This window comes from Neovison vison, chromosome 4, assembly GCF_020171115.1.
Source record: "Neovison vison isolate M4711 chromosome 4, ASM_NN_V1, whole genome shotgun sequence".
NCBI classification, from domain to species: Eukaryota; Metazoa; Chordata; class Mammalia; order Carnivora; family Mustelidae; genus Neogale; species Neogale vison.
The window spans coordinates 179,357,698-179,381,809 of NC_058094.1; the positions used below are offsets into that span (position 1 = coordinate 179,357,698).

The following is a 24,112-nucleotide window of genomic DNA, read 5'->3' on the forward strand; positions in this document are numbered from 1 at the left end:
AAAAACCCCAGAACATAGGGTTAAGAGGACATGAATTTGAGGGCGCCTGGGTGGCTCAGTCAGTTAAGCGACTGTCTTCAGCTCATGTCACAACCCATGGTTCTGGGATTGAGGCCCACATCAGGCTTCCTGCTCAGTGGTGAGCCTGTTTCTCCCTCTCCCCCTGTTTGTGCTCTCTTTCTCTTTGTCAAATAAAATCCTTTAAATTTTATTTCTTTATTTATTTGTCGGGGTCGGGGAGGAGAGAGAGAGCGAGCACACAAGCAGGCAGAGGTGGAGAGAGAAGCAGGCTCCTCACCAAGCAAGGAGCCCGATGTGGGACTCAATCCCAGGACCCTGGGATCATGACTTGAGCCGAAGGCAGTGGCTTAACTGACTGAGCCACCCAGGTGTCCCAAAAAGTTTTTTTGATTTAAAAAAAATTATTAAAAAAAAAAAGAGGAGGTGAAGTTGCTCATGTCCCAGCTAAAATGTCATGTGACCTTACATGTACCAGGCATTTTCATAGGCTTTAGTATACATCATCATATTAATGTTCACAGAAACCCAATGAGGTGGCTACAATCATAATCTGCATGTTACAAATGAAGACAATGAGGCTCAGAAAAGTTTTAAAACCTGCTCAGAGACCACACAACTAGAAAGTAGTGGAGCTGGGAAACAATTCCAGGTCCAACCCCAAAAGCCCACCTGCAAAAATTAAGGCTTTTTTAAATACTTCATGCTGCTTTGAAGGATTATTGACATGATTCACAAATAACTTACTGTAAGCATATGCTTGTTTGTTACCCTTTTAGGTCTTAGTTCCTGACAGTTATTTTCCCTTTTAACATGCCCTTGTTTGACTAGAACAGTATCACATGTCCTGGAGAATGTCTCATATTCTGGATATGACTAGCTGTTTCTTCATGGCATCATTTAAAGTTGTGCCTCCACTGTCTATACTTTTGGTGATTCAAAGTTAGACTGAAATTGAAAGCAGCCAAATCTCTGTCGTTTTTTTATTTTAAGGTAAGAATATTTCATCCATGTTTCTGTTTATTTCCTTACTGCATCCAAACAAGAGGCAAAAATGCTTGGCCACTCCATTGTCAGTGAATCTAAGATTAACGAGTGGATTCAAAGTTTAATCCCTCCATTACACAGGGAATTTGGACCTTTAAATCCAAAATCATCACTGTCTATAAGGCTTTGGCACAACACCGCCAACATACTCAGTGTGTACAAATACAATGTTACACAAAGTGACTCATCTCAAATAGAAAATAACAGATGGAGTTCATTCAAGTCTTCAAGTAAAAGAAAACATCCCAATAGCTCATTCTGCTCCTGACAAGCCCTCAGTCATTTTTTATTCAGTATTTCAAACATTTAATGAAATTTAAGGGGCGCCTAGGTGGCTCAGTGGGTTAAAACCATTGCCTTCGGTTCAGGTCATGGTCCCAGGATCCAGCCCCACACATCTGTGGGCTCTCTGCTCAGCGGGGAGTCGGCTTCCCCCTCTCTCTGCCTGCCTCTCTGCCTACTTGTGATCTCTGTCAAATAAATAAATAAAATCTTTAAAAAAAAAAAAAAAGACTAAAAAAAAATGCAGAAATTTAAGGTCAAGAGTTTCAGAGTCCAATCTTAAGCATCTTACAGTTCAGTATTAGTTCTTATTTTTTGAATCCTGCACATATCTGCCCATCTGAAAACAGAGATAACGTCCCCAATTCCACTTTACTTCAAAGGATTTGGGAGGAGGGTAAAATGAAATACGAAAGTTAAGAAAAAGTTGGACACAGCAAATATTTATTCTCATAAATTAAATTTTACCCAGAATGAGAAAGAATAAAGTAAATTAAAAGCTTGTGAAGCCACTGAAAGACAATAAAGTAAATGCTTCAGAAGCTAGTGCAATCCAAATTTGAAGAGATGCTATGAATTACTAGAGAACTGCCCCTTCCTGCAGCATCAGCATATCAATGCTAGCACTCCTGTAATTCACTTACTGAAAACTGGCTGCTACCATTTGACTATTTTACTGAAAGTTACATTACACAAGATTTAATTCTCAAACAAAAATCATGTTTAGGGGCACCTGGGTGGCTCAGTGGGTTAAGCCGCTGCCTTTGGCTCGGGTCATGATCTCAGGGTCCTCGGATCGAGTCCTGCCTCGGACTCCCTGCTCAGCGGGGAGCCTGCTTCCCTCTCTCTCTCTCTCTGCCTGCCTCTCTGTCTACTGTGATTTCTCTCTGTCAAATAAATAAATAAATTTTTTTAAAAATCATGTTTAACATGGCCCATGTTAAAATAGGGGGATCAAAGAAATAAATCAATAAATAAAAATACAGTAGGGGAACCAAATCAGTAACCTTGACTAGCACAGAACTTGATTTCAGCACCCATCCTCCAAGCTGGTGAATTTCCTAAACTGAAACAGGAAAACGCCTTATGTTTAATCTTAAAAGTCACGGTCTTTCATCTACAAAAATATACTTTTTATACATCCTGTAACTTGGAAAATATTTAGCATAAACCAAAGAAACAACTCCTCCAGCAAAGATTAAACTCTTACATTGTTCTGAAAATAAATGTTCTCTAGAATATTATGAGCATAAATGATTTGTTACCAACTGGGACCTTGGGAGAATCACACCTCAGACCAACCTACCTTAATTTGCCACCAAAGAAACCTTCAACCCTACTTCGCATTTTGGTGAAGGTTTTGGGCTTAGTGACTGTCTCATCAAATGTCATTTCGGAAGACTAATGTGAAACACACCAAGCTAGCTACTCTTGATTTTTATATTAGAAAATATATAAAAGCTGAGCAGTTTTCCCTGTACCACCTCTCCAAGGTAGGTTTTAAGAATTTTCAGGTTCCATCATCAGGAAGATTCAACTTTTTTTTTTTAAATCTCTCAACATCTGCTGTCTCAAATTCTCACCATGACATCATTATTATGCTTTGGAAGTTACTGACAATGGCTATTCAATTGTGCTAAACGGTTTGTTTATACACAGTCACTACAGTGCCACCATCTGAGCAAAAGAAAGCAGAGTTCACATTGTAAAATAAAGCATAAGTAGCAAGTATGTGTCTTTCAAAATGCTGCTAAGGAGGAAACTTCATATTTAAATATAACTGGTGAACTTATCAGAAAAATCTCAAACAAGATTCTGTTAGGATGGAACCAAATGAGGGAAATTACCTAAAGTACATCAAAGAGCAGATTTTTTAACAAAGATACTATATGCCCCTGCAAAAAAAGACCATAGCAAGACAGACAATACATAAGAATTTTGTGTTCCAGCACAACCCAGAGTTGGGGAAAGGAGAGAAAAGCTTGGAAAAACTAACAACAGTAAGCTTAAATACAGAAATCTTAACTTTAAATATGTAAATTCTTACCTCCCACTGTAAGTGAGGTGGGATATTCCGTATCTGAAGTTTCCGGATCCTGCAGAAGAATTAAAATGTTTTATAAAAGAAAAAAATATGAAAGCAAAAGACATTAATAGCTAACAAAGATTTTTTGAAGTTACTTAACATATAATCTTTTTATTAACTACATACAAACCAATGTATAATAAGAAAATGCAGCCCAAGGAGGAAAAAGGAGACCAAGCTGATCACAGGATCACATTAAGACTATTTGGAGATCCAGCATCATTGGATTATTACAGTTTATTTTAAAAGCGATTAAGGGACACCTGGGTGGCTCAGTGAGTTAAACATCTGCCTTTGGCTCAGGTCATGATCCCAGGGTCCTGGGCTCAAGTCCCATATCAGTCTCCCTTGCTCAGCAGGGAGCTTGCTTCTCACTCTGCCTTTCCCCCTACTTGTGCTCTCCCTCTCTCACTCAAATAAATAAATAAATAAAATCTTTTTAAAAAAGTAATTAAAAGCCACTAAAATTAGTTTTTAAGTTTTTTTTTTTAAAGTAATCTCCACAACCAATGTGGGGCTCAAACTTAAAACCCCAAGATCAAGCGCTGCGTGCTCTACTGAGCCAGCCAGTGTCCCTAAAACTGGCTTTTTAAAATTATAATATTTGAGAAACACTTCACCTGGTGACTACATTCTAAATTCAAACCCTCAAGCCTCAAATTAAGCATACCAGGACACAAACAAATCCATACAATACTTGTTCTTAATCTGAGATCACAGCCAAGGGGTCCATAGATAGATACAGGGAACCTAGATGGGGCAATAAAGATCACCTATTTAGGGGCGCCTGGGTGGCTCAGTGGGTTAGAGAGCCTCTGCTTTCAGCTCAGGTCATGATCTCAGGGTCTTGGGATCTAACCCCGCATAGGGCTCTCTGCTCAGCAGGGAGCCTGCTTCCTCCTCTCTCTCTGCCTACTTGTGATCTCTGTCAAATAAATAAATAAAATCTTAAAAAAAAAAAAAAGATCACCTATTTATTTTCCACTATCCCCTAACCGAAAAAAAAATTTTTTCCCCAAGATTTTATTTATTTATTTGACAGAGAGAGACAGCCAGAGAGGGAACACAAGCAGGGGGAGAGAGAAAGACAGAGAGAGAGAGAGAGAAGCAGGCTTCCCACTGAGTGGGGAGCCCCATGTGGTGCTCGATCCCAGGACCCTGGGACCATGACCTGAGCCCAAGGCAGAAGCCCAAAGACTGAGCCACCCAGGCACGCCCTAACTGAAATTTAGTACCTCCTTTAATTGTGAATGTTGCATTAAACCACAGTAGAATCAAACTATTTGTAATTTTGACATTAATATACATCAGATATTTTCATATCACATTAACTTGCTGCAGATGTTTATCATCTACACCCATCGCTGAAGTTCAGATGTGTTGCCAGAACTTACTATGTAAAGCAGTACATATTTACTACAAGTTTTAACATTTTGTTAACTGTATTTCAAAATAAGTGATTTCCTTCATAATCCTATGTACTTTACGTTATGCATTGAAAAACATCCTATGAGGTCCGTAAGTTTCAGGCTACCAAGTACAGAAAACATTAAAAATCCCTGACTAACCTTACTTAGGGTTATTGTATCTTAACTAACTCAAATTAAGATAAAAATTTAAAACAGATAGTTTGAATTTTCTAATTAGTAGTTATATGAAAGACCTTTAATGAATGTATTTAGCTCGGTGTTACTTACTGAGTACACCTAAACTGATAGTTTCTACAGTCATTATATAATGCTCAATTTCCCATAAAAGCCTTTAAAAATATACTCTACTGGGGCACCTGGGTGGCTCAGTCAGGCATCAGACTCTAGACATACGCTCAGGTCTTGATATTGGGGTCATGAATTTGGGCCAGGAGTTGAGCTCCACACCCAGACTTAAACACTCTCTCTCTCTCCCCTAAGAGGTCTAATACACAAGTTACACAATTGCTATATATTGCTTTAGCTAGCAGAAAAGTTGCTCAACATTGTATAATATTTACCCTGCGTAACCAAGGGAGTAAGATTTACTACATACATGTAAATACACATACGCAAGTACTAAGTCTTTTTTTTTTTTTTTTTTTTTAAGATTTTGTTTGAGAGACCAAGAGAGAGCGCAGAGCGACCGCGAGAGAGCAGAGTGAGAGCCAGAGCGCAAGTCCAAAAGGCAGAGCCAAAGAGCAGAGCAAGAAAGAGAGCAGAAGTGGGGCAGTGGGGGGACACCCCCCACCCCGCAAAGGGAGAGGGAGAAGCAGGCTCCCCAATGAGCGGGAAGCCCATGCAGGGCTCAATCCCAGGACCCTGAAATCAAGGACAAGATCCCAGGACCTGAGCCAAAGGCAGACCATTAACTGACTGAACCACTCAGGCATCCCTGCAAGTACTAAGTTTCATTCAAACACCCGTCAGTAAGAATCAGCAGCACAGTATTAAGAAACTAAGTATTCATCCCCACTGACTCTTTCCTGGGCATATATATATATTATAGAAATTTCCCGCAAAAGTAGACATTTAAGAGAATATAGAGTTTAGGTCGACTAGCAGGTGATTATTCATATCACAAAAATAAATACCACTTCACAGGGCTCCCAAGAAATTCTTTAAATACAATACCATCTTTTGTACATTGGAAATAATCCATTACCCATGTTCTCCCAACACATTCTTCAAAATGTACATCCAACGCCCATTTACTTATTGGAAGTTACTCCAAAATAATTATTTCCCTTAAATGGCTGTCCAATTTCCATTATCTGATTCTCTCAAGTTTCATTTTAGACAAACATTGGGATTATTTTCATATAGTGTTTTCACATCTAGAGTTGTTCTTTCCCATTTACAGTAAAGTTATCTTAACCTCTGCAGTTTCTCCCCTGCTCCTAACCCCATGCTCCTTCCTCAACAGTCCAAAAGCCAAAAGGCTCAACATTAAAAGAAACCAAGCAAAGGCATGAATTCTGACCATCCAGCACATAAACACAAACTTTTGACCTGCGAAGTCCTTGAGAACATCCATCCCTCTGCTGCACTCACCGAGTTAGCCATGCACAACTAAAGCACTATATTACCTGCATGCTCCCTTCTGCAGCACATCCACTGAAATTGAAGCAATACAGAAAAGATCAGCCTGGCTCCTGAGCAAGGATGACACACACAATTCATGAAGCATTCCATATTTTTTAGAATTTGAGAGAGAGTTTGTGTGCTCATGTGTGCCTAGGAGTGGGAAGGGGGGCAGAGGGAGAGAGAGAGTGCGCACAAGCACCTCCAGCAGACTCCCCACTGACAGCGAGGATGATGTGGGGCTCAGCCTCACCACCCCGAATTCATGACCTGAGCAGAAATCAAGAGCTGGATGCTCAATCGACTGAGCGACCCAGGCACCCTGTATTCCAGATTTTTATAAGTTTACTGTATATAAATTTTCCTTGGTTTTTTGTTTTTCCTGCTCAGTATTATGTTTTTAGATTTTCCCTAATAATACAAGTAAATCCAGGGGTGCCTGGCTAGCTCAGGTGACAGACTGTGTGACTCTGCATCCCAAGGTCATGAGTTTGAGCCCCACCTTGTGTAGAGATTACTTTAATCATTTTTTTTAAAGATTTTATTTAAAATCTTTTTGATTTTTGACAGAGAGATCACAAGGGGAGGGGGCAGGCCCCCTGCCTAGCTGAAAGCAGGATGCCAGGACCCTGAGATCATGACCTGAGCTGAAAGCAGAGGCTTAACCCACTCAGCCACCCAGAGGTCCCTAGAGATTACTTTAAACAAATAAATAAAACAAGTTTAAATTCTATTAAAAAAAAAATGATAGAAGTAAATTAAGTTCATTCATATTTAAAAAAAGAAAAAAAGACTTACCTGCTTTACTGATCTCCCATCCCAGCTTTTAAAATTAGGTTATATTTAGCTTTGATTCTAAATAGTTAAGAATCGAGAAAATCAATACGAACATATTTCTACCGTATGATTATGTAATCACTCAAATTCAGTTTAACTCTCAGCAAAGTGAGCTGATGGTCTATTCCACCTAAAGTACACCTAAGTAACATCAGGATTACACACCGTAGCACAGAAACTAATTAATTAGGCCGCCTCGTTCTCTGTTGTGCTCAGAACCTGAACAGTGCGTGGCACCTAAGAAGCACGCAACTGAGAGTTACATTAAAATTTGTTACAATCTATACTTAGGGGAGAAAAACACAAGACTCCCAGATCTGCCAATCAGAAACTACTAGCATTTCCAATGATTTTTCCTACAGCTCATAAGACTGAGAACAGCACCAGCAAGTGTTCTCTCTAAACAGGAAAAGAAACTATAAAACCATCATTGCTCCTCAGAGTGATTTACAGAAATTCCCTGGTGTCCGATATCTATTCTATTTCCAACTTCTCAATAAATATGCTTGTTCAGTTGGTTTATTCCTATCAAGATACTAAGGAGGGGAGCCTGGCTGGCTCAGTCAGTAGAGCTTGCTTCTTGTGATCTTGGCTTTGGGAGTTCAGGCCCCACCCTGGACATAGAGCTTACATTTAAAAACAAAACAAGAAGGACCTAGGTGGCTCAGTCCTTAAGCATCTGCCTTCAGCTGAGGTCAGGATCCCAAAGTCCTAGGATAGAGCCACAGATCAGGCTCCCTGCTCAGTGAGAGGTCTGCTTCTCCCTCTCCTATTCCCCCTGCTTGTGTTCCCTCTCTAGCTGTGTCTCTCTCTGTCCAATAAACTTTTTTAAAAATAAAATAAAAAATAACCAAAAAACACCCCAAAAAGATAGACATGTGTGGACTTGATCTCTCTTAGGTCTTCACTCTTTTTGCCATTTATTTGGTGGAAAGGTCACAAATCCTGCATCATTACTCATTGTGGATATTATCCATAGTATCCTTTTTGTGTCATTTTCAATAAACTATGTACTATATTGAATTTGACATACATTTTATCTTTTGTAATATAAAAACATTACACATCTACGAATCTACCTACCCAAATAATTAGAGCAAGACCATCAAAGCTACCCATGCTTCTCTCCCACCCCAAATGCCTGCCTCCTGGAATGTACATCAATATTCATAGCTCTTTCAAAATGAATTTTAAAGGGACTCTGGGTGGCTCAGTTGGTTGAGTTAAGCGGCTGCTTTCAGGTCATGGTATCAGGGTCCTGGGATCAGGCCCCACGCTGGGCTCCCTGCTCAGTAGGGAAGTCCATCAGTAACCCAAGACAGCCATATACTGCATTTGGCTGATTATGATTCTAGTCTCATAATCCACATTGTTTCCTTTTTTTTTTTTTTTCCCTTGCAACTTACGGGAGAGGGGGCACGCAAACCTGTCATTTGTCCTATAGTTCCTCACTGCCTGGATTTTGCTAATTATAGCCCTATGTTTCATATTCTCCTCCATCCCCTCTGTAATTAGATCTGAAGATTCCATTTGTTTTTTTTATTGCTGCTTGTTTGGGGAGAGAAAATAATGACAATAATATACCACAAGAGGTGTCTTATACTGGGGGTACATGGCAGGCTCAGTCGGAGGAACATCCACTCTTGAACTTGGGGTCCTGAGTTCAAGAACCATGTTGGGAGTAAAGATTAAATAAATGAAACTTTAAAAAAAAAAAAAAAGAAAGAAAGAAAGAAAGAGAAAGTGACTTGTACTTCTAGGAAGAGATGTCTGTCTCTAGCTATCCTCCTGTGATGTTGTAATCACCAACGATCACTGCCAAAATCCAGTATTTCATTCAGGATTGAAAGTGGTTTTCTCATTTATGTCTTCTGTGACTTTTTTATTCAGCTTGAGTTCTTCCATGAAGAACAACTTTCCCCTGTCGAATACCTGGATACTCTGAACAGAGTCAGTACAGTGAAGACAGGATAAATCCTCGATTCTTGCCCTTCTGCAGATGGTTTTGCGCTCTTTATCACATCCCCTCACTCACCTCTGCATCCACAGCTGTGGTAGACAGACCCATGTACCATGAGGCTGCCCTGCCTCTCTCCACCCCGAGGCACACATCTTACACATCTCTGTTTTACCTCAGGGCTTTCTCCAAGGCCTGAGAAGAGTACAGGAGGAGTCTGGAAGCAACGGATGAAACCCTCAAGACAATCCAGTTTACAAGGGACGGGAACTAAGCAGCAGATAAATGCCCATCTTCAGCTAGGAGGGATTCTACACATTCCTCTAAGGTCTACCTTCCTTATGGCAATCTCAGTAAAGCACCTTTCATTGGTTTTTCTTAACTTTCCATTACACTCTCCCCATTCCATCACTCTTGCTTCCTGGAATCCTGTCCAAAACAAATCAGTTTCATGCAAATCTTCATCGCCATCTCTTCTCCCAGGAGTTCAAAGACATGGCTATTTCAAACTTTTCAGAATAATAAGTTGGTGCTCTGGCATTGTCCTAAGATAACCAAATGTTTATTTCTTTTCTGTATCATCATAAATTCACAGAGTCCTGGGTATTTGGAGTGTATCAATCCATTGCATTAATTCCTCCTGATGCTCAAATTGTCCCATCTTTGGCTAGTCAGTGCAAGCTTCTTCATACTCACTCCGGCACCTTGTGACAAGACTCCAGTCATCTCTGACTGCACCTCTGCTTTCTGTTATGGCATGATAATCCGGGTTCAACTGGTACATCTCCTAGGCCCTCTACAATCAGCTTTTTCTACATAAACTGCAAGTCCTTGTTATTAGTCAGAAATAATACACGGAGACACAATCTAGTCACTAGAGTGCTCATTAAGTTGTTCATTGCTCTTAGGCCACAGCTGGAAAACAGGAATTTTGTTTCAAAGAGAAATAAACCATGTATTCTTGCAGATTATTTCCAATTCAAATTTCAGATTACTAGGTTGTTGCCAAGTGTCTTTCTTACTTGCGTCTTTACTTCACTGTAAAGTTTGATAGCAGCTAAGAATATAAACAAGGAAATGCTGTTACGGATGGAATGCTTGTGTCCCTCCAGCCTCCCCAAATTCCTACGTTACAGCCCTAACCTCCAACAAGACAGTATTACAAAGCTGGGCCTTTGGGAAAGTACTCAGGCTTAGTTAGATGATGTCATGAGGATGGAGTCCCCAGAGGATTACTATCTTTTTTTTTTTTTTCTTGAAGAGTTTTTTTAGAGCAATCTCTACCCTGAACATGGGACTCCAACTCACAGCCCCAAGATCAAGAGGTGCATGCTCTTCTAAGCCAGCCAGGCACCCCAGGATCACTATCTTTGTGAGAAGACAGACCACGGCTCTTTCACTGGTACATGCTTAGGTGAAGCCACGTGAGCCACGGCATGAAGGCAAGAAGGCATCTCTCCACAGGCCACGAAGAAAGGGCTCTTACACCAAGAACCGAAGCATCTGACTGCACTTTGATCTTGGACTTCCCAGCCTCCAGAAAGGTGCTTAAGAAATGTCTGCTGTTTAAACCACCCTGTCTGTGGTACTTTGCAATAGCAGCCACACTGCCTAAGACAGTGTCTATCTCACTCAATCTTCACAGTCAGCACCTTATCGATTAGGAAACAGTGTAAGTTTAACCTGCCCAAATACTAACCGCTCAAGTGTAGCAGGGTCAGTACCAATCCCCACACTTTCTGGCTCCGGAGACTACTCTCTTAACTACAGTATATTCAATCACTGATTTCACTTATAATCCAACCAACAATGTAACCATATCGAATGATTTCAGAAAGATTAAAAGGATGTAATTTTTATTACACCCTCAAGGTCAAATATAGGCTAACCCTATGCAAAATCTTCACTTTATCCCACTGCTTTAACCAAACAATGATCATTACATATCAAGACTCAATACTGACATTAAATGGACAAAGTTACATATTATACCAAGAAAGGAAGACAGCAATGCTAAAAAACTCAACTGCCTCAAGATAGGACAACTGCATACACAGGCACCCAGGCATTTAGGAAGCCAGACATTTCACAGGTAAGCCCTAATGCAAGAAATAAAAATGTATTAACTTGCAACATGCTGTCCAAATTACCTACAAATCCTGAATGTACATTTTGTTCATCTTACTTCCCCCAAAAGGCTCTGTTGCACTCCCTTCTTTCTACCAACACTTATACAAATTAAGGAATTCACTGATTTCTCACCTCATAGTAAGACTGAGGCTCTCATCACAATCTAACAGGCTAACACCAGGCAGGAAGAGAAAAACCAAGTGTAACTTGTAACAGGTTTCCCTCCGCCTTGTTTCTTTAGGCAAGGAAGTGGGATACACGGTCCACGTTTGGACCAGTCATTTTCCAAAAAGAAGCCAAGCCTGTAGGTTTAGAGCAGTACAGTGTGGCCTCTTTGACCCACCACTTGGAGGCACTCTGTACCAACCGCAGACTATCACTCCAGCTGGGCCAACCAATTCAACCTATACCCTAAAAGGAATTTGTTCAACCTGGCCAAATTCAATATTGCTAATTACTTATATTAATAATACCATTCAATGTAATATATATAGATATATATCTATATATATATATAAAATTTGATTTTATACAGTTATGAATTAAGATTTTTTTTTTAAAAGAAGTAGACTTTTTAAAGGTCTACCTCAAGTTTTAAAGAGTTTAATACAAATTGCTGGTTAAAAGTAGCAACCGGCATTAACCTTGCCTCATCACTGACTTGACAGTCTCTTATCAAAGCCTTTGACTCAAGGATTCTTTTTTTTTTTATTGTTTTTATTAACATATAATGTATTATATGCCCCAGAGATACAGGTCCATGAAGGATTCTCTTATGTTTCCTCATATAAAGCAGTAGCATGCTCAAAGACCTAGCCTTAAATTTGTAAATAGAGAAAACTACAAAGCACCCAGAGACCCAAGTAAAAGGGACCATTACACACTCTGGCTGGAAGAATCACAGGTGGCTTTTGATTTGTTGGTTTTGTTTTACAAATAAAATAAAACTTCCTTATTGTTGAGGGGGAAATCAGCCTTATTTCCAACCTGAAGTATAGAACCTAAGATAAAGCTAGAGAAACCAGTTCTAAATTGCCAACAGTTCTAACTAACTCTGTAACATCAATGCTCTCTCCGCCAAAGATTTTACAGTCTAGCAGAAGAAACAGACATTTTAGGGCAGTCTTAAAGTGTCAGTAAAAACAGAAAGGAGGGAGCAACATGGAAATTTAGGAGTAAATCAAGTAGAACTAAGAATCTGTTGAAGGGGTGCCTGCGTGATTCAGTTAAAAAAAGTCTGACTTTGGCCCAAGTCATGGTCTCAGGGTTCTGGGATCAAGTCCTGCACAGGGCTCTCTGCTTAGCAGGGAGTCTGCATCTCCCTATTTTGCTTCCCCCTACTTGTGCTCTCTCATTTGCTCTGTCAGATAAATTGATGAAATCTTAATGGGTCACCTGAGTGGCTGAGTCATTAAACATCTGCCTTCAGTTCAGGTCATGATCCCAGGATTCTGGGATGGAGCCCTACATCAGGCCCTCTGCTCAGCGGGAAACCTGCTTCTCCCTCTCCCACTCCCACTGCTTGTGTTCCCTCTCTCTTGCTGTGTCTCTCTCTGTCAAATAAATAAATATCTTTAAAAAGAAAATTTAATGAAAAAAAAATAAATTTTTAAAAATTAATGAAATCTTTAAAAACAACTGTTAAAAACAATCCCATTTTTTGGATTGACACGGGTCACAGTACTGTTTTAAAAAAAAAAACAAAAAACAAAAAAATAGGGTGCCTGGGTGGCTCAGTGGGTTAAGCCGCTGCCTTCGGCTAAGGTCATGATCTCAGGGTCCTGGGATCGAGTCCCACATCGGGCTCTCTGCTCAGCAGGGAGCCTGCTTCCTCCTCTCTCTCTGCCTACTTGTGATCTCTCTCTGTCACATAAATAAATAAAATCTTTAAAAAAAAAAACAAAAAAAAAAAACAACGGGCGCCTGAGTGGCTCAGTGAGTTAAACCTCTGCTTTAGGCTCAGGTCATGGTCTCAGGGTCCTGAGCTTGAGCCCCACATCGGGCTCTCTGCTCAGCAGGCAGCCTGCTTCCCCCTCTCTCTCTGCCTGCCTCTCTGCCTACTTGTGATCTCTGTCTGTCAAATAAATATAAAATCTTTTTAAAAATAAATAAAATGAGAATTTCGGGGTCCCAGTGCAGACCTCCTAAATCAGAATCTCTCGGAGGTAGGCTGGAGAAACGTGGTTTCACACACACTTAAGTCTGGGGACCACTAATGTCTATTTTACAGGGCAAGTCCCGTGAGGGCTAAATTATTTCTGTCTTATTCACTATTGCATATACAAGTGCTTAGCAAATTGCCTGGCTCATAATGAGCAATTTAAGCTATATTGTTTAAATAAGGAATAAATGAATGAAAGTCACAAGTGAAAATCTTAAGCGTTTCTTTCGTCATCTCTTAACTCCCAGATCCCCATGGGAACCACACCGTGTTGCAGTCCCCTTAAATAAAACAATGTTTTAAAGTTAAATAAATAATAAAGTTAAATAAAACTTATGTTTTAAAGTTGCACACCCTATCTTCATCTATGTATTATAGTCTCATAGCCATAACTGTATGGATGAAAACTTGACCAAAGCCAAGGGTATAGGCTGGTAGAGTCCAAGAAAGGCTAAATGTTTTTCTGTGTGCTGTTCCTATTACTAATGTTTGCTAGACACACTCCTACCTCTCTTGTAGGAGACAATGTCCCATCAATGAATGAATATAGTCAAAATCCTTACACTTCCTTAGGATAAGTGCAAGGCAATACAACAGAACAGTGTTTGTTGTTTGTTGTTGTTGTTGTTGTTTTTAAGATTTTATTTATTTCCTGGACAGAGAGAGACACACAGAGAGAGACATCACAAGCAGGAGAAGCGGGAGAGGGAGAAGCAGGCTTCCTGCCAAACAGGGAGCCAGATGCAGAACTCGATCCCAGGACCCTAAGATCATGACCTGTGCTGAAGGCAGATGCTTAACGATGGAGCCCCCAGAACAGTGTTCTAAAATAGTTGACTTAATAGGGCACCAATTCCTGAGTAAAGATTTCTGTAGTCTTCAATCTGAATCTGAAACTTGACTTTAAACAAAAAAGTCACCGCCAGTATTTCAACCAGCCACAGAAACACAAGCAGTTGAACATTAGGGAGTTACTATTTAAATAAAAAGCTCACTGCCTGGAAAACTCAAAAGTACAGCATTAACACAATATACCAAATTACACATATCTTCCTTGAAAATTAAGGAGATCACAAGGAAATACTCAGATACAAAATGTCTAATATGTTTGAGTCACACTGAAAATTAATCATTCCCCCCAACAAAAAGCAAATTACTCATTCCCATATTTTTCCAGTTAATTTTATAAATACCGATACATTTTTTCCAGCAAGACTCATTTTTAAAAAGTGATTTTAAAAGCTGTCTGAATTAAAACAATTCTGTCCAATGGAATAACCACTAGCTGCATGAGGCTGGAAATGTGGCCAGTCCAGTCTGAATTGATTTGTTCTGTGAGTATAAAATTTAACAGATTTTGAAGACTTCATGCCAAAAAAGTATAAAATCTCTCAAAAGGGGTGCTGGGATGGCTCAGTTAGTTAAGTGTCCACTTGATTTCAGCTCAGGTCATGATCCTGCAGTCATGGGATCAAGCCCTATGAGGGTCTGTGCTCAGTGCGGAGTCTGTCACTCTCCCTCTGCTCCTCCCCCTTCTTGTGTTCACTCTAAAATAAACACAATCTTTAAAAAAAAAAGATTTCTCAACAACTTTTAATACTGATCACAAGCTTAAAAGATTAAAATTTTAGATATATTGAATTGTATAAAGTACTACTATTACTTTTATCTGTTACTTTTTACTTCCTACTGTGGCTACTAGAAAAGTTAACATTGCATACATATACAGGTCACATCTTCCAGCTGGACAGAGCTGTTTAAAACCTGACATTCAAAGACAAAACTAACTAATCAAATTTTATTTGTTTTCAATGGAATTTTAAAATCAAGGAAAAAAGTTTTATAGGAAATAATTACTTCTCCCTTAGAATTCACCATCACAAAGAAAACTATAATTGTACCTCCAAGAAGAAGTAAATTAAGGTGACTGAACTTTTTTTTTTTTTTAAGATTTTATTTATTTATTTGACAGGCAGAGATCACAAGTAGGCAGAGAGGCAGGCAGAGAGAGAGGAGGAAGCAGGCTCCCGGCGGAGCAGAGAGCCCGATGCGGGGCTCGATCCCAGGACCCTGGGATCATGACCTGAGCCGAAGGCAGAGGCTTAACCCACTGAGCCACCCAGGTGCCCCACATCAATGCTTTTTAAGTTACTACTAACTGGATGTGGTTCTTACCTAAAGACAATCCAAAATTCATGGAGTTTGGTTTTGTTGTTGGGGAGAGGGGGTTGTTTTAATTTTTATTTTTTAAGTGGAAAGGCTGATATTTACCATTAAGTTCTTTTTTTTTTTTTTAAAGATTTTATTTATTTATTTGACAGAGAGAGATCACAAGTAGGCAGAGAGGCAGGTAGAGAGAGAGGAGGAAGCAGGCTCCCTGCTGAGCAGAGAGCCCGATGCGGGACTCAATCCCAGGACCCTGAGATCATGACCCGAGCCGAAGGCAGCAGCTTAACCCACTGAGCCACCCAGGCGCCCCATTTACCATTAAGTTCTATCACTACTCATGAACTCTAGAAACTACAATTATCCCACTGAAAGTCTGAAGAAAGAAAAGTATAGATGCCTTGTTTCTAAGAAGTAGAGTTATACAACCTACATGGGTTGTATATGGTTTATGGTTCTATCTTAGGGAAAAGCAAGAGTTGGGTTGCCTAGGTACAAGGTATGTTAGACCAAGATGTTTTGATCAAACTTATCTACCTTCTTTGTTTTCTTGATACATAAGAATTCTTAAAGACATAATTACTACTTTTTAAAATTTATTTGAGAGGGAGAGAGACAGAGTGTGTGACTTGGGGGAGAGGCAGTGGGAGAGGGAAAGGAATAGAAGCAGATTCCTGGCTGATCATGACTTGAAGTCAAGAGTCAGACAGTTAATTGACTCGGTCAACCCAGGCACCCCAAGAATTCTTGACTTATGTGAAACTGAGAATTTCCATACTGATTGTCTTGTGAGCAATTAACAGTTGTTCGCTTATTTTATTTCCTTGTTTATATAAAACGTTAAAATTGGATTAATTAGGGGGCGCCTGGGTGGCTCAGTGGATTAAAGCCTCTGCCTTCGGCTCAGGTCATGACCCCAGGGTCCTGGGATGGAGCCCCACATCGGGCTCTCTGCTCGGCAGGGAGCCTGCCTCCTCCTCCTCCTCTCTCTCTCTCTCTCTGCTCTGCCTACTTGTGATCTGTCAAATAAATAAATAAATAAATCTTTTTTTAAAAATTGGATTAATTACATTATCATCTGTACTCTAGTACTTTTGAAATTTCCCCATTTTTTTGCTCTCTAGTATTTAGAAGTCACTATCTTCACAAATGACAAATTCCATCAAAATCCAGCCCTGGGGTTGTTAGGACTTATCACATGAGAAAGGAAGTTTCAGAAGAAAAATATGATTTAAGTTTATCTAAATTGTCTGATAGTGAAGAAGCCTAAGTACTTTTCACTCACATAACCTTCAATCACATCCGCATTTCCCTCTACTGCAGAAACACTAAAAGGTCCTAAGATTGCTTTATTTATTGTTAAAGATTCTACCCATTTATTTGAGAGAAAGAGAGTGAGCAGGAGCAGGGTGAAGGGCAGAGGGAGAGGCAGACTCCCTGATGTGGATCTCATATCCCAGAACTCCAGGATCATGACCTGAGTCAAAGGCAGATGCTTACCTGACTGAGCCACCCAGGCACCCCTTCAGATTGCTTTAGACAACAGTCTCTTTCCTGGGGTAGGTAGCACAAGATTCCTTTTGCTATAATAACTACAATGTAACTTCAAATATGGAATATTCACAAAAAACTTTCTTGTAACAATGTATATTAATGAAATTATTTGTATCATTCATTTAAAAAGAATTCTTTGGGGGTGCCTAGGAGTCTGCTTCTCCCTCTGCCCCTTCCCCTGTTCATGTACACAGTGTACATGCTCTCTCAAATAAAATTTTTTAAAAATAAACAAAAAGAATTCTTTGTTACATGGTCCAACAATTCTATACAACTTGCATTTATACCAATTCTGATACAAACAAAAGATGCTGCAGATGAAGATGCTGCAGCATTTTCTACTGGCATTAATATTAAAGTCAGCAACATCCAGGGAGAGTAATCATTTTCAGATTATTTCTGCCACAATTACAATTTAACAATCAGTTTTTAAATTTCAGTGATCCTGAGAATTAAAATAAGAGTTATCATTTATTCAGTGACTTCTAAAGGGCAAAAGATCATGCCAGGCACTTGAAATGTATTTTCACTGTGGCCTTTCACCAACAACCAAGCCAAGTAGGCATTAATATTCCCACTACATCTTTAAGGAAACAGTCTGAGGAGATTCTTTTAACCAAAGTCAAAAGCACGTAAATGAAAAGCCAAATTCAAACTTCTCATTCCAATTTCCACACTATTTCTATCTTAATTGTAGGTGCCTATTATTTGACTTTTATGTAAGAAAAAAACCATTTACTCAAATCTTCAAGAAAACAGTCCAATATAATTATAGTGTCAATCCCAATCTCCTGGAGAAAATTCTAGAAATTATTTAGTTTTGTTTTTTTTTAAGATATTTATTTATTTATTTATTTGACACACAGAGAGAGAGAGATCGCAAGAAGACAGAAAGGCAGGCAGAGAAAGGGGGGGAAGCAGGCTCCCTGCTGAGCAAAGAGCCTGACACGGGGCTCCATCCCAGGACCCCGAGATCATGACCTGAGCCGAAGGCAGAGGTTTAACCCACTGAGCCACCCAGGCACCCCTGAAATTATCTAGTTTATATCCATATCTCAAAGAGGATGATCAAAGAAGTCACATCAAAACAGAGTAAATCATTTCAAAGTAACCGAAATATCCAGCTTCACCCAGCAGCTTATGAGACATGAATAAGACAAATAACTCTACTGACAATAAAATACCCAATGCATATGATATTTCATGAAGTTCTCTTCTACTAGGAAGTCCTTTCAAGAGCCCAATATGCTTAGATGTAACAGCTGTTTAGTAAAATAATCTTAGAAGTATTAGGCATTAGCCTTTTAATTAAGAAAGCTTTATAAAAGGGGCACTGGCTAGCTCAGTTGGAAGAGCATGCAACTTTTTGAGCCCCACTTTGGGTGCAGAGATTACTTAAATAAATAAAACTTTAAAAAAAGTTTTATAATAATCTGTGTTTTTTCTTTAGAACTTCAGTAACTATATTTCACATTTCCAAATTATACTCTTAGTTCCAATTACAATCTGGGGGTAGGGGGGGGAAGGTGACAAATTTCCAAGCAGCGATGGTAAAATCTAAATAAACTTAAAGAATCCAGATGCTAGAAAATGGAACAGCTCCACTTTCTGCAGTGTTTAGAAGGGGACATGTTAAAACTGCCTATCATGGGTGCCTGGCTGGCTCAGTCAAGACAATCTAAAAGGTAGTATCATGGGGCGCCTGGGTGGCTCAGTGGGTTAAAGCCTCTGCCTTCAGCTCATGTCATGATCCCAGGGTCCTGGGATCGAGCCCCACGTTGGGCTCTCTGCTCTGCAGGGAGCCTGCTTCCTCCTCTCTCTCTCTCTGCCTGCCTCTCTGCCTACTTGTGATCTCTGTCTGTCAAATAAATAAATAAAATCTTAAAAAAAAAAAAAGGTAGTATCATGCTTATAATCCATTTGATTGGGGCAGCTGGTTGGCTCAGTTGGTGGAACACCAATTCTTGATCCCGAGGTCCTGAGTTCGAGCCTCAAGTCAGGCACAGAGATTACTTAAAATAATAATAATTTAAAAAATAAAATAATCAGTGTAATTATACCCAAACACACACTATCTATGACTCACATCTCTAAAACCATGAACTACAGGCTCTCAAAGGAAAAAACTCTTGGTCTTCTTTACCATGTTGATGTAACTAGCCAAAAAGTTTAGCATAAGCCAAAAAGAGGTGGGGCACTGAGCACCAAAGGTATACAACTATACAAGGCTCTCACCTTTGCACAGTACATAGAGTACATAGCCTCAAGTGTACCCACAGCACATCTACCTGCCCTCAGGCATTCTCTATAATAGTGACACCACAAGTTTAAAATGGCCCTTTCTGGGGCTCCTGGGTGGCTCAGTGGGTTAGGCCTCTGCCTTCGGCTCAGGTAGTGATCTCAGGGTCCTGGGATTGAGCCCCACATTGGGCTCTCTGCTCGGGAGCCTGCTTCCTGCCTCTCTTTCTGCCTGCCTCTCTGCCTACTTGTGATCTCTGTCTGTCAAATAAATAAGTAAAATCTTTAAAAATAAAATAAAATAAATAAAAAATAAAATGGTCCTTTCTATCCTGCCGTCCAGCCCTTTCCTAAATATTTGTTCTAATCCTTAGCTTTACTATTAGAAAAACTATCACAAACTAAATCTGTCATTAACAATCTGTACAGGGCATTAAAATGTTAGTGGGCTGGGCTTTAAACTTTAACACCTTATAAAGATGTTGGAATAAAAGCTTATACATTTTCGGGGCACCTGGGTGGTTCAGTAATCAAGCGTCTGCCTTTGGGTCAGGACATGATTCCCAGGTCCTGGGATGGAGCCCTAAGCTGGGTATTGGGCTCCCTGCTCAGCAGGAAGCCTGCTTCTCCCTCTCCCACTCCCTCTGCTTGTGTTCCCTCTCTCTCGGTCTCTGTCAAATAAATGAATAAAATCTTAGGGGGGAAAAAAAAGCTTATGCATTTTCAAAACACTTAAGAATGTGTTAAGTGGTAAAGCACTTTAATTGCCCGAAGACAGACTGGTAGAGACAAATGCAAAATGTAAATCAGAACAGGCCGTCCACCAGGGGGCAGCACACAAACACACCCTTAATCACCATTTGTCCACTTATCAGGTCATTTTAATTCTCACCCAGGCTTCTGAAGGGCTGGGAAAGGACCTAAGTCAAAGTTTTAACTTCTTTTTCGAAGTTAAAAAGAGTTTCAAAGAGGTCTTACATACACTTACATTTAGCATACTATGCTGATGATTAAAACCAGAACTCATCTTAAATTTGAGACTATGATGTCCTTTACAAATATTTAGGACTCAGATTCCTTTCCCTACAAGATTTATCTGTTGGGACAGCCTTTAAGTATTTATTTACTCCTATGTTTAGAACTTAAGTATTTCAGGACCTGGGAAGGCTTTAAATATAGAAAGTGGGAAACTAGAAACTATCACAATTCTATTTTCACTTTGATACAAGAAGAGAAAGCAACAGAAAAAAATGCTATCTATGTAATTTGGTTTATCTCTTTAAAAGCCTGTAAATTCAGAGTCTTGACAGTTAGGAGACCAAACAAATAGGATCAAAACAACCAAACAACCAAATCTAATTTACTTATAAACACACAGACATCTTAAAATTCTACAGACAGAAAAGACTACAGAATCTTAACAGCTCCCACCTCCTCCAGAAACTGTAAATGATCAGTCTGAAAGATTAAGTGCAGCACTGCATTTCAAGTTACTACCAATTAAGACAACCGCTAAAAAGAAGCTAATGCACGTTTTGTATAAATTTGGTTTTTTTTCTTTTTTTAAGATTTTTTATTTATTTATTTGACAGACAGAGATCACAAGTAGGCAGAGAGGCAGGCAGAGAGAGAGAGAGAGATAGAGGAAAGCAGGCTCTCCGCTCAGCAGAGAGCCCGATGCGGGACTCGATCCCAGAACCCTGGGATCATGACCTGAGCCGAAGGCAGCGGCTTAACCCACTGAGCCACCCAGGCGCCCTGTATAAATTAGTTTTAACTGAATAAAATTACCATAAAATGTTAGTCTTTGTCCTTCAAAAGAGAAAATAATGCTTTTCTGTCTTCCTACCACCTGGGCACATGGGTTATCACTGGCTCAATAGTTAAGATGAAAGAAAAGTCGAACTGCAAATAAGCCAAGAGGTCAAACTGCAAATACCAATAGCTTTAAAACAGTCTCTTGAAACAGATTTATTATCAGTTGGCTATAGATTCACGGCATCTTGGGAATTTTAAAGTTTTGTTCCAATAATGAAGAACTATTATTTTTGAAATTATTAATTTGCCATTTTTGTGTTTGCTTCATTACTGGAGTAACAAAAATTAATACATACTCAAACTTTGCTGAGACCAACCCCAGATTTCAAGAAGTTATATAAGGTTTCAAAGTCAATCAAAAGTTTCAGTCCTGCAGTATCTGGCTGGTTCAGTCAGAAGAGCATGGGACTCTCAATCTTGGGATTCTAAGTTTGAACCCCATGTCCGGTATAGAGATTACTATAAAAGAACAAAATCTCTTTTTTTTTAAATAAAAGATTACTATAAAAGAACAAAATCTTTTTAAAAAATTTAAGTATCTATTTTAGGTTTTAGGTATTTTGAGGTTATTTTATAAAAACATCCACCTAGCCTACTGACAAATTTAGATGGAGGATAGCAGTATTTAAATCAAATTAAAACTAGTTACCAAAATTTTATGATTAACCAAGCCATTAGAAAGCATTTTAGTAAAATTTTAACATTTTAGTAAAATTTAACATTTTTAAGATTGCACTGTTAAAAAAAATTTTTTTTAAGATTAATTTATTATTGAGGGGCAGTAGAGGGAGTGGAAGAGAAAGAATCCCAAAGTAGACTCCCCATTGAGTCCAAGCCCAGTGCAGGGCTGAATTCCTCAACTCTGAGATCATGAGCGGTAAATAAGGAGCCAGAGGCCTGAGCCACCAAAAAAAAATTTTTTAATGTAATCTCTACCCCTGTGGGGCTCCAACTCATGACCCTGAGGATTAAGAGTTGCACACTCTACTCAATGACCCAGCCAGGAGCCCTGCACTATTATAAAATTTAGAACTTACTCTGAAAAAGTTAAACATTCACACAAATAAATCAAACACAACCGAACCTCAAATGTCAGATCTATGTATTTTGACAGTATAAACAGTGTTATTTTTAAAACAAACTTGTTTAAGTTGAAGACACATAACTAATCAGATATATTACACAGCATCAAATTACTAGCTGTAATTTCATTACATTTAATAACATTTAATTATGTAGTTTATATAAAAGCTATTACTTGAAACAAGTCTATAAATTCAGAATCAGCCAGACCGATGTAAACTAAATGTTTTAAATTTCCACCTAGAACGAAAACACACTAGATTTCATTTCTTAAAAATTAATTAATGTAATTTTCACTTTATATCATTTCTGTTAACAGCTTAAAAGCTAAAAATAGAGGTGCCTAGCTGGCTCAGTGTTGACCCTGGATCTCTCGGGGCTGAGTTCAAGTTCCATGTTAAGTGTAGAGATCACTTAAAATCTTTAAAAAAAAAAAAAAAAGAAAAAAGTGGCACCTGGGTGGCTCAGTTGGTTAAGCATCTGCCTTTGGCTTGGGTCATGATCTCCAGGTTCTGGGATGATTCCCACCTTAGGCTCCCTGCTCAGTAGGAAGTCTGCTTCTCCTTCTTCCCCTCTACCCCACTCATGCTCAAGCACTCTCAATTAAATAAAATCTATTAAAAAAAATTTCTTGGGGGGGCACCTGGGTGGTTCAGTGGGTTAAGCCGCTGCCTTCGGCTCAGGTCATGATCTCAGGGTTCTGGGATCGAGTCCCGCATCGGGCTCTCTGCTCGGCGGGGAGCCTGCTTCTTTCTCTCTCTCTCTGCCTGCCTCTCTGCCTATTTGTGATCTCTCTCTGTCAAGTAAATAAATAAAAAATCTTTAAAAAATAAAAAATTTCTTGGGGTGACTTGGTGGCTCGGTGGGTTAAAGCCTCTGCCTTCAGCTCAGGTCATGATCCCAGGGTCCTGGGATAGAGCCCTGTGTAGGGCTCTCTGCTCAGCGGGGAGCCTGCTTCCTCCTCTCTGCCTACTTATGATCTCTGTCAAATAAATAAATAAAATCTTTAAAAAATTTTTTTCTTTAAAATCCTGAACTATTTCTTTAAAGTTTATAAATCAAATTTCAGTCTTTTCTCGACTATTTTAGAAAGATTTTTCAACAAAAATTCTAATTTTAAAAACAGAACAGCAGGTTGGGAACCCAAAAAAGCAATTTTAAGAACACTATTAGAAAAATAAACATTAAAAGTAAGATATTTTACTTAGGGGTATCTGCATGGCTTAGCTGGCTAAGCCTCCAATTCTTTCTAAAATTTTCTAAAACAACTCTTTTTAAAATTTTCTAAAGTGTTAATTTTATTTATTTTTTTGACAGAGAGACAGGAAGAGAGGGAACACAAGCAGGGGGAGTGGCATTGGAAGCAGCAGTTTCCCACTGAGCAGAGAACCCGACCAGGGCTCAAGCCCAGGATCCTGGAATCATGACCTGAGCTGAAGGCAGAGCTCAACCAAGTCACCCAGGTACCCAAGAAAAGTATATATATTTTTAAAGAAATTTTAAATTTTTATTATTATTTTTTAAGATTTTTATCTATTCATTTGAGAGAGCATGCATGGGAGCTCAAGGTTGGGGAAGGGAAGGGAGAAGCAGTCTCCCTGCTGAGCAGGGAGGCGGATGTGGGGCTCCATCCCAGGGCCCTGAGATCATGACCTGAGCTGCAGGCTGACGCTCAACCGCTA

General features: G+C 39.4%; 1 protein-coding gene and 1 non-coding gene across 3 annotated transcripts in view; one reads left to right on the forward strand and one right to left on the reverse strand.

The window, feature by feature from the left end:
* Window positions 1–24,112, reverse strand: part of IGF2BP3 (insulin like growth factor 2 mRNA binding protein 3) — a 144,017-nt gene that overhangs the window by 96,697 nt on the left and 23,208 nt on the right. For both annotated transcript variants that reach the window (XM_044246216.1, XM_044246215.1), the window contains exon 3: window positions 3,395–3,443. In XM_044246216.1, coding sequence (XP_044102151.1) covers window positions 3,395–3,443 — 49 coding nt within the window. The remainder of the gene's footprint in view (window positions 1–3,394; window positions 3,444–24,112) is intronic.
* LOC122905721 lies at window positions 6,496–6,603 on the forward strand. Its single transcript, XR_006384413.1, has one exon. It is a non-coding gene; the product is annotated as a U6 spliceosomal RNA (small nuclear RNA).